Source organism: Bolinopsis microptera, chromosome 13 (genome assembly GCF_026151205.1).
Source record: "Bolinopsis microptera isolate Bmic1 chromosome 13, MBARI_Bmic_1.0, whole genome shotgun sequence".
NCBI lineage: Eukaryota > Metazoa > Ctenophora > Tentaculata > Lobata > Bolinopsidae > Bolinopsis > Bolinopsis microptera.
Genome location: NC_087084.1, coordinates 6,411,576 through 6,423,320, shown reverse-complemented (window position 1 = coordinate 6,423,320; position 11,745 = coordinate 6,411,576). Strand labels below are relative to the sequence as shown.

General features: G+C 40.4%; 1 protein-coding gene across 1 annotated transcript; it reads right to left on the bottom strand.

Moving 5' to 3' along the window:
• Nucleotides 1-5,464: 5,464 nt before the first annotated feature.
• LOC134824742 (uncharacterized) lies at nt 5,465-9,787 on the bottom strand. The gene is made up of 4 exons (XM_063836717.1): nt 9,748-9,787; nt 7,919-8,256; nt 6,687-7,757; nt 5,465-5,767 (listed from the first exon to the last, which is right to left on the bottom strand). The coding sequence occupies exons 1-4, from the start codon at nt 9,785-9,787 to the stop codon at nt 5,465-5,467; spliced, it is 1,752 nt and encodes a 583-aa protein (XP_063692787.1).
• Between the last annotated feature and the right edge of the window lie 1,958 nt (nt 9,788-11,745).

Below are 11,745 nucleotides of genomic sequence, written 5' to 3'. Positions count from 1 at the left end.
GCCAAACGGTGCCCGCGGGGCAGCCACGCCCATATTTGGTCCAAATCAGGCCCAATTTAGCCAAATACCCTAAACATGCCCAAAACCCAGATTTTAGGTGCTCTACTTGTAGCTAGTGCTCCCCTGAACTTGTATATATGAATTTTTTGTGAAACTTGGTTTCGAGATAGCAGTTTACCAACAAACTAGGACCGGTAACCGAACTTTTGAGGGGGTCCCGGACCCCAACCGCCGAACGGTGCCCGCGGGGCAGCCACGCCCATATTTGGTCCAAATCAGGCCCAATTTAGCCAAATACCCTAAACATGCCCAAAACCCAGATTTTAGGTGCTCTACTTGTAGCTAGTGCTCCCCTGAACTTGTATATGAATTTTTTGTGAAACTTGGTTTCGAGATAGCAGTTTACCAACAAACTAGGACCGGTAACCGAACTTTTGAGGGGGTCCCGGACCCCAACCGCCGAACGGTGCCCGCGGGGCAGCCACGCCCATATTTGGTCCAAATCAGGCCCAATTTAGCCAAATACCCTAAACATGCCCAAAACCCAGATTTTAGGTGCTCTACTTGTAGCTAGTGGTCCCCTGAACTTGTATATGAATTTTTTGTGAAACTTGGTTTCGAGATAGCAGTTTACCAACAAACTAGGACCGGTAACCGAACTTTTGAGGGGGTCCCGGACCCCAATCGCCAAACGGTGCCCGCGGGGCAGCCACGCCCATATTTGGTCCAAATAAGGCCCAAATCAGGCCCAATTTAGCCAAATACCCTAAACATGCCCAAAACCCAGATTTTAGGTGCTCTACTTGTAGCTAGTGGTCCCTTGAACTCGTATATGAATTTTCATCAAGATTAGACGAAAAATGACTGAGTTATGAGCCAAAAACCATGTGACGATATTTGGGCATACACACCAAATTTCATCGATTTTGGCCCATAAATTGGTCAAATATCAATATTTTTGAATGAAACCAACTTTGTATGGAAGGCCAAGGTAAGCATATACTACAGATTCTCTATGATTATCAGCTCAATATCTACCTAACTGTGGATTCTGTGTTCAAATAGTTGCAAAAAATGAACAAAATCACCCATATCTCAGTTCGCGATATTTGCAAAACTGACTTCTCTCAAAACAATAGAACTCAATAGGGTTTCAATATTTTTTCATGACATTTTCAGAATCGACGTAGAATTGCCTCATGACCTTAAGTTTTGTATTAGAATTTTGAGTTAGGCCTTTAAAAAAATTTGGCGGCCAAATTCTGAAATTTGCCGGGCAAAATCGATCAAATTTGGTGCAGTTGGGGTCCGGGACCCCCTCAAAAGTTCGGTCACCGGTCCTAGTTTGTTGGTCAACTGCTATCTCGAAACTAAGTTTCACAAAAAAATCAGGGTGAACCCCCCCCCCCCCCCCCCCCTTAAGTCCTTTGTTAGAAAACCTGCCAACCTTTCTATGATATTGTTGTTAGGTGCATCTACCTTATCCAGTCAGATTTAATTTGCAGCTATAAACTTGTGTTTACTTAATAGTTTAACCACCGTCCAAAGCAAAGATGCACAATCCTCTCAAATAGGTATCATTTACAGCTGAGCATAAGGGTTAAATTCAATTAAAATTATTAAAACTTTTGGTGCTGTGTAGAAATAACATTAATTACTTATCGTTATTATTATGTAATTTTTTGGCACTTAACATTAGGTAGGTCAATAAATATATTTAATAAATTGTAAAAACTATAATAATCTGAATAAAATGTACTATGACCCTGGCCCCTTGATGTTAAATGCAACCCATTAATACATCTATGTACACTGTACAGGCTCTTAGACCAAGAGTGAGTATTGGTCTGCTATTTTAACAGCACCACTACGTTTCAATTCTTTTTCCCGTACAAGAACTGTCACCATGGTTTTCAAAAGGTTAAATATCTCTCATTGCTTCAGTATAATATCGTCGACCAGACTTACTGCACAGCTTATCAGCTAGCTTCTTGAAAAAAAGGTGTATTTGCCTTAATTCCCATTTTGCTTATAATAGTAGTTAATGGAAATAATAATAATAATAATTCTATACAGTTACATAATTGAAACAATTATGGCCCCTTATTGTGGGCAGAGTATGTGTCTTTGTTGAATTGTCCTGGTATAAACTTATCTGAGTGACTGCATTAAAATAATTTAAGGAGAGTTCTCTTAAAACTTTAAAACAATGGGGATAAATGGGGATAAATACTAAGACCTAATAAATCAAAACAAAATGCAGCCACCTAATTTGTTGTTAATCTTTCTCTCCCCCTACGATTGACTAGTGGGACCATTTTAATGTTAATGGAAATATTATTATAAAATATCCGTGTTCAGCTTCAATTATTCTTTTATTGTAAGCATTTTTTTGTCAATCATGGTTACTACACCTGTAGATTGTAAATACTCATTAAAGATCCAAAAGCCTTATTAAAATATCCTTGTGCATGAATTGCGAGCTTTCATCTAGTCGGGATTAACTAACTAAGTTATAATCTATCAAAGCTTAAAACGTGCATTTGTATAGCACGTGACATGGCCATTGCTGATATAGATAAGATAAACATATTTCGAACAGTATGCAGATAATTTCAGCGACGGTAATCGTCTAGCTATAAGGCTGATAAGGTTACATTCATAGTTCTTAATTTGTGATTGACGATGTCAACCCTTGACGAATGTTACTCGTCTAAATTTCTTCGAAGTAGCGCGCGCCGCTTTCTTCACGAAATATTATGGCTCGAAATATATGGCCCGATGGCAAGTGCTAAGAAGTAGCGCGCGTCGGGCCATTCGGCCATATTAACAATGGTCAATGTCAACCCTTAAAGATTAATATTTATATGCAAAAAGTTTGTAAAGCGATGCACTACCAACTACTTAAGAAAACAACAACTTTCAAAAAACAACAATTGGGCCGCGCCGCGCATCAAATAAAATAATGCTTAGCTTCACGCAACTTTCAGTAGATCGGCAAAATGAACTATTGGGCCTTATGCACCAAGCTGCCAAGGATTGACATCGTGACATGAATCAAGCAAGAAGTAAAATACAATTTGGTTGCCATTTATATTTATAAAAATTCATTTTGTGCCGCCACAGGAGGAGAAAAGTGCAAAGAAACAGCTACTAACTGCTACTAACTGCTAGCTACTTACTGCCACTAACTGCCACTAACTGCTACTAACTGCTGCAATCTTGACGGATGTTACTTGTCTAAATTTCTTCGAAGTAGCGCGCGCCACTTTTTTCACGAAATATTATGGCTCGAAATATATGGCAAGTGCTACGAAGTAGCGTGTACCGGGCCAGATCATTGACAATGGTCAACTGCAATCGAGCGCCCACGCATTCGCGCGCCGTTTGTAGCAGTTAGTAGCAGTTAGTAGCAGTAGGGGGTGCACGATAAATATAAACTTGCTCGGATTTAAAAATATTTTTACCACTGTTTTCTAGAGACTGTAAGTGTAAGAATTTGTTCAATACCAAATTTGTCATACCTTTTTGGAAAAATCAGTAAGTTTCGCCTAGGTGCCATATTTGATGGTGCGCGGCTTTTGGAGCAAAAGTAGCGTAATTTGACCAAATTCGTTGATTTTTGTCGTATTATTTGGATATATCTTCGGTTCCTTGAATGAGATCATTCTGAAAATTGGCGACGACCTTCCAATTGGTCATACGTTGTATGATCCGCCGCGCACGAGTGCGCGGCTCCCCTGTATCGTCAGACCAGGAATTAAACTGACAATTATTAAATTTCAACATGTTTCAGTCTTATTTCCTATATTCAACAATTTTGACGACTTGGGTTCCCTGGACTAAAACTTTGCCATTTTGACGTAATCTTTGATTAGCAATCAAAGAAATATCGAGTTAACCAATAATTGATAATGGCACACGACAAGCTTTTGAAATGTAAAATTGCGAATGAAGATTTAGAAATAAATAATTAGTATCACCAAACTGCCTCAAGTAAGAGTTTTCTTGAACCGAAATTTTACTGTTTTTTGCAATTTAAGTTAAAATATTTTGACTGAATTAACGCAACGTAAATTTGCTTACGATTTGCTTGTCGATGACGATAACGAAGAAAGAGTTCGATAAGAATTAAAACAATCAGGAGGTGAGAGGTGCAATTACTAGATCACGTGTGCAGTGGACAGAGGAGGGGGAGCGCGCGACTAAATACTTTTTTGGACTGGAAAAATCAAACGGCAAGAAAAACAGTATTAGTAAACTGATAGACATCAAAGGCAATGACCTCACAGACCAGGAAAACATCTCTAGTCACGTGGTTAACTTTTATCAGAACCTGTATAACTCAACTAACCCATCTCCCACTGAGATAGATAATTATGTAACCAGTAGCGATTTAAAGCAAATCCCACAAGAAATTACGGAAACTCTGGAGGGGCCTATCACGTTGCACGAAATGGATGCTATTCAGTGGCGTAACGAAGGGCCCTGCTGACCCCGCTGTGCAGGGGGGCGCCGTCTTAGGGGGGCGCCAAATTGTCGTTTGAATGTGGGACAATTTCGAAAACTTAACTAAAGTACTAGCAAAACTGCGCGTTTTGCTCTAGATACACACTTTTTTAGAGATTTTTACCGGCGTATCTTCTAAAATCACCTAATTTGTTCAATTTTAGGGAGGGGCACCAAAAGGGGAGGGGGCGCCAACAGGGGGGCGCCTTTTCGGCAGGGGGGCGCCAACAGGCAACGTTACGCCACTGATGCTATTGTCAATAAGTTACATACATGCTACATGAAGAGGTCTCCTCCTAGTCGTTGGAGTGGCCTGCATCACACACATCTCTTCTACGGCGTAACATGTTCCTCCATTCCACTCGCTTTAGAGCCAACTGTTTTACTGCATCTCTGCTGATGTTATCGACACCTGTAAATTCAGCCGCATCCTCGAGTACACAGGCCATCCAGCCTTTGCGGGGTCGTCCTCTCAGTCTCTTTCCATAGTTTGGTTTCCAATCCAGTAAGAAATTGGGGAACCGCGTCTCTGGCATTCTGACAACATGTCCGTACCACCTTAGTCTAGCCGCACCGATGAAAGTTTCGATAGACTTAATTCCAGCACGCCTGAGAACTTCTTCATTGGAGACATGGAAGAACCACTTTATCTTCAAGATTCTTCTCAGGGAGGTCAGATGGAAGACCTCAAACCGTTTCATCTGCTTCTTTGTTGTGTTCCACACTTCAGCTCCATATAACAGAATAGTAATAACAGCAGCCTTGTAGATACGGATCTTGGTGGGCGTTCTTATAGTTCGACTGTTCCATATCTTCCAAAGCTGATGGAACGCACCATTAGCACGCTGGATCCTGATGTCAAGATCTCGGTCAATGGTACCATCCCCACTGATGTTGGCACCAAGATAAACAAAGTTGCTGACCTGTTCAACAGGTTCTCCCTCCACTGTTAGCTTTATACTGTCTCTTTCGGTGTAAGGTCGCTGGGACGCACTTCAGTATTGTCCATCACTGCCAGATCATCAGCGTAGTCACTATCCATGATAACTTTTTCATCTGCACCCTTTAGTTCCTTTTGCAGTACAGCACCATGACTGATTGCCTTGTGAACCTCGGCCAAAAAGATTCCAAAGTTCAGACAGAAATTAAATACAGGAGGGCCCTGGATATCACCCTGTCCAGTGCCCGAATTAACAGAGAACCAATCAGACATTTCACCATTAACCCTGACAGCACTCATGGTTCCGTTGAAGAATGCCTGAAAGATTCTAACGTATTTCTCAGGAAGTCCATAGTGTCTCATGCTTGACCAAATCAGGCTTGTCCGCCGTGGCTAAATGGATCGGCGGCGGCGTTTCACTAAAATTACACCGGCGGCGGCGGCGTACGCCGGCGTGAGCCGTGAAATCAAGGCCAACTTAATTGAGGTCTATGAAATATGAATATGATCATGTACTTAATTTGGGTAATTTAGACTTAACTTCAACAAATGATGTTGGTATATTGTTATGGTATTATCTGCTATCAAAGTTGAGACAAATTAATACAATTATTTTATTTAAGGTAAAATACATAAACAATAAATTATTGCTGAAATCAATGGATCTCTCATTATGTTTTGTTGGAAACAAAATCATAGTTTTTAGAACAAAACAGTGTATATTTGAAATTCTTAACATTCATCCTAGATCGGTGACTAGAAAGAATTAAACCTGCAGCCGACCAGGTTCTTTCAATTTCCGCACGACTGGCAGGTATACAATGCACTATTCTTACTATGTTTGAGAGTATTGGGAAAGTTTTTTGCCTATCGGCCCAAAATCTTAAAAGTTCGAATTGTAAAATTTCTTCTTCAGTCAAACTTATGAGTAGGTATCTGCTCAGTTCTTCTGATAATCAATATTGTTAAGCTTAGTTAGCTAAAGGTGTGTATCATGTGTGTGTTGCCCCTAGCCGCTAATCGCTATCAGTAACACTGATATCTTCAAATGAAGACAGAATTATTTTGAAGTCAGAAAATGCACGCCGTACGCCGATGTACGCCGGGGTGTATCGGCGGCGTTCGGCGTGGCAAAATCACCCGGCGGCGGCGGCGTTCGGCGGCGGCGGACAAGCCTGGACCAAATAAACTCTCTTCTGATGGAATCAAACGCTGCCTTAAAATCAATGAAATTAACATAAAGTGGAATGTTAAACTCAATGCAGTTGTGAATAATGGTGCGGATGGAATAAATCTGATCAATACATGAGCGGTTCCGTCTGAACCCACACTGATTTTCCCTAAGAAGACACTCCATTCCAACATCCAGCCTCTTAAGAAGAACCATTTGAAGAACCTTAGAAGACGTTGCCCTAAGAGTTATACCCCTATTATTGCAGCAGTATGAGGTGTCTCCCTTCTTTCCGATAACCACTATAACACCTTTAAGCCAATCCTCAGGGATCACCTCTTCCTCCCATACCTTTTTAAACAGTAGCTCTAGTTGGCCAACAAGAGCACTTCCACCATACTTAAGTTGTTCATTAGTTATCTCATCAACCCCTGCACTTTTGCAGTTCTTCAGTTTCTTTAGAGCATAACTAATCTCATCTCTAGAAGGAGGTCCATCAGAACAAGAAAGGTAGTCAAAACTCGGTTGTGAGGGCACACCATCGAGGTCATCAAGATTGCCATCCGATAGTGGAGGATTTAAGAGCTCAGTAAAGTGCTCCTTCCACCTTTCCTTCTGACTGTCCGGGTCTGTAATAAAATGACCGTCCTTATCCCTAACTGACATACCCACTTTCTTCTTCTTTTTCCCAGAAATCTTCTTTATCTTATCCCAAACTTCCCTTTGCTGGCCTTTCTTAGAAGCCTCCTCTAGATCAGTCGCTATTTTAGTAGCCCAGTTGTTGTCGTCAATTTTACAACTTTTCTTAACTAATTTATTAAGTTTAGAGTAGGCTGATCTATTGACGTTTGAAGTGGGATCCCTCCGTTTGAACATTCCCCGTTGCTCTATCAAGTTCTTAGAGGTTTGCGAAAGGTGTTGTTCTTTAACCTTCCGGGGACGCTTTCCAAGCACTTCCATCGAGACATCAGTGACTGTCTGCTTGAAATTATCCCACATGTCCTCAAGGTTGACCTCATTAGCCAGACAATCAAAACGGTTCTGAAGAGCCACGTTGTACTCTTGAACCTTAGACGAGTTTCGCAAATGTTCGATAGCAGGCACATCATGCCTTTTAGCAGTGATCTTAGCTAACGACTGCAGTTTGATTTGCAGCCGTCCACGAACAAGATAGTGATCTGAACCAATGTCCGCCCCACGACATACCTTAACATCGAGTAGCGAGTGTTGGAATCGTCCACTAATACAAATATGATCTATTTGATTCACAGTTAACCCGTTGGGAGACCGCCATGTACCCTTGTGGATGTCTCTATGCTGGAACAGAGTTCCACCAATAACAAGTTGATTGGCTGCACAGAAATCCATGAGCCTGGTCCCATTGTCGCTTGATGAACTATGGAGAGATTCTCCACCAATAACTCCCTCGAATCCATATCTAGGTTTGAAGTAACTTTTCCATTGAAGTCACCCAGTAGCAGTTTCAGATCATGTCGGGGCAGTTCACCAAACGTGTCTGATAAAACGTTGTAAAAACGATCTTTCTCTCCGTCATCAGCACCGTCAGTCGGAGCGTAGGCTACAACAACAGATATGTTGAGGTGTTTGCCGTGTAACCTAGCTGTTAAGACCCGCTCTGATGTAGGTACATAAGAGATCAGGGAGTTCCTGACCTTTTTGGAAAGACATAGGCCAACCCCTTGCCTTTTGATACCATCTCCCCTACCAGAATGAATAAGTAGACTACCATTGTCAATAAGTTAACCAACAATAAATCTCCAGGTTGGGACGGGCTTTCTGCTGAATTTTACAAAACTTTTTGGATGGATATCAGGCAGATCATGTATAACTCCTATTAAGAATCTATTAACAGGGGATGCTTGTCGCCCTCGCAGAGAATAGGTATTCTTACTCTTATTCCCAAGCCAAAAAGTCCAGTGGAACTTAATTACATAAAGAATTGGAGACCTATTTCTCTGCTAAACATTGACTATAAAATCTTCACACATATAGCTAAAAATAGGATTATGAAGGCTATCCCTAGCATAATCAGCAAAACCCAGTCAGGCTTTCAAGCGGGCAGGAGTACAGCAGATAATCTTATTCTCATGTCAATGGTTCTGGAATCATTTAACAACGACACGGAACAAGAGGGCCTCCTTTTACAGATTGATTTTGAAAAGTGTTTTGATTCGGTAGAACATAACTTTGTCTTCAGTACTCTTGAAAAATTGGGTTTCAGCGAATACATTATTAAACTGATTAAAGTGGCTTTTCAAGCATGCTTTAGCTACGCCAATATTAATGGGTTTTTAAGCTCGCCTATTTATATTCTAAGAGGTCTTCACCAGGGTAGTCCACTGTCTCCTATTCTCTTTCTGATTGTGGCCCAAACTTTCTCGAATAAAATCCAGATTAATCCTAATATCAGGGGTCTTAACATATCAGGTGTGGAAATCTTACAGAGTCTCTTTGCAGACGACACTGATCTGTTTCTGAAAGCTTCAATTGAAAGTGTAGAGGCGGTTATGACAGAACTCAGAACTTTTGCTCAGTGCTCGGGGTGTAAAGCTAACATCGACAAAACTAGATGTATTCCTTTAGGTCGAGCTCGTCTTAATACAACTCTACTAGAATCCCTTCAAAGTTTATACGGCTATGATTTTATAACAAATAACTTCACCGCTTTGGGTATAGTTTATATGAACGATGGCTCACTGATGGATATTGTCAACAGTAATTATAATGATAAATTGATTAAGGTTCAGTCTTGGATAAACCGATGGAGCAAGAGGGATTTGACGCTGATGGGTAAATGCACAGTCATTAAAACCCTTCTCTTTTCCCAAATAACATATTTTGTTTCTCCTCTCCCTCGACCGGATGCTTCCTTTATCAAAATCTTTGACACGGCTATTTTCCATTTTCTTTGGGGTTGCGAACGCGATAAAGTAAAACGTGAGATTATTACCCGAAATAAGGAACATGGAGGCCTGGGACTTTTTTATTTATCTGATTTTATTATAGGTCTCAAAACCAGCCTCATATCCAAGCTACTAAATAATTCCTTTCACCACACTTGGAAAGATATTATGATTATGCAGCTGAAATTTCCTGACCATATCACCATCTCCGTAGAAAACGGTCTCGCTAAAACCAACTGCCATTTTACTCAAGACGTCCTTAATTGTTACACTGAGTGGAAGATAAGTTCGGTAAATGCAGCCTTGGGTTCTATTGATCACTGCGTGTGGTACAACCAAGCAATAACCGACATCGGGGCCAAACTTTGGAACAATCATCTGATTAATAAGGGAATATTTTACATCTCAGATTTCCTTTCTATAGACCAAAGTACAATCCTTAACTACCATATGTTCATTAACAAGTGGGAGCTGTCTCCAAATATGCAAATGGCAATAGATTTATAGATTAGCAAGCTAAGTAAGTATACATACAAAGCATTTTACGAGTCCAACTCGGCGCGCGTCTGGTAGGTTATAAATCTACAATCCTAACCCTAATCTCAAATTGTCAAATCTGGCAAGCCATAATCCCGGCCCTTATCTAGCTTGCGATATATTATTAGTAATAAAGAGCTATTATAGCACGATGAACTACTGAGCCGCGCAGCGCATCAAACAATTGGAACAAATATTTTACGAGTATCACCCGTTAAGATTAGGATTTTAGCATATGATTCAGTTTGGGATTAGGTTAGAGTTGCAGAAATCGAATTAGAGGGTTAGGGTTTCAATTTCGATCAATCATTTAACGGGTGATACTCGTAAAATATTTGTTCCATATATTTGATATTGGACCGTCGACGAGTCCAACTCGGCGTGCGTCCTGGTAGGTTGTAACATGTAAACCTATAATCAATCATCAATAGTCTCATTTAATTGGGACGAATAAAAGTTTACAACTTTAAATTTAGCTTTAGTTTGTAGCGCGATGCACTACTGGGTCGCGCGCGCGCATCCAATAATGCTTCTCGCAACCGCCGGTAGATCGGCGAGATGCACCACTGTGCCTCACCGAGCTGCGAAGGATTGACATCGTGAATCAAGCTTTAGTTTATTTGCAATTTGAGAAAAGTTAAATATTTCAACCACAAATTAAATGTTCAATTAAATAAGCGTTATTCAAATTTCAAAATTCGAATGATTAAGTCTGAATACAGAATACAGAATAGAAATCAAAAATTGTTCAATGACAATTAATTTTAATTTACGTTTTCAATGGCCTGTTCGAGTGATTTCGGCAGATGCTCTGGCGGCAACGTACAGAGTAGATTATCTACATCAGAACGCAAAAGAAGAAGCACAGCACTAATCTTCACTCTAGCTACTTTTAATGTCCTGGGTATTACTTCTCCAGTTAAACGGGATGAACTTTTGAGAGATTGCTATTATCGTAAAATAGACATTCTCGCTGTGCAAGAAACAAAATGTCGTCACTTTGAGGATTCAGTTTTGCATTTTACAGATGATGATGGGAAATCACACAAATATCGCTTCATAAACTTTCAGCAATTTGACAATAAGTGGCAAGCAGGAATTGGTTTTCTTGTAAATTCAGTCTATACCAACTACATCAAGTGTTACAACAGTATCAGTGACAGGGTTGCTTATCTAGATCTTGAGATACCAAGTAAATCAGGTAAACCAAGACTTTGCCGTGTTATCAATGCCTATGGACACACTCAAGTAAATTGTGATAAGTATCTGCAGAGACGTGATTATTTCTACAAGTTTCTTGGCAAAGCTGTTGATATCCCATCAAGTTGGGACTTATATATTCTTGGAGATTTCAACTCTCGACTCGGTAAATTGTCTCATTCAGATATTGTTTTCGGGTATAATGACTTTATGGGTATGTATGGGTCTGGAAAGAGGAATTCAAATGGAGAGCATCTTCTTAATTTTCTTGCTGATAAAAAACTTTTTGCTTGCAACACTAGCTTCCAGCACCCTGTCCGTCATATAACAACAAGAATTGGTTTTATGAAAGACTACTCAGCTCCTAAAAACTCACATCGCACTTTGCCCTACTACTCTCAAATTGACTATGTCCTATGTAGCAGTCGATTGAAGAAACTTTTAGTGAATTCTCGAAGTTATGG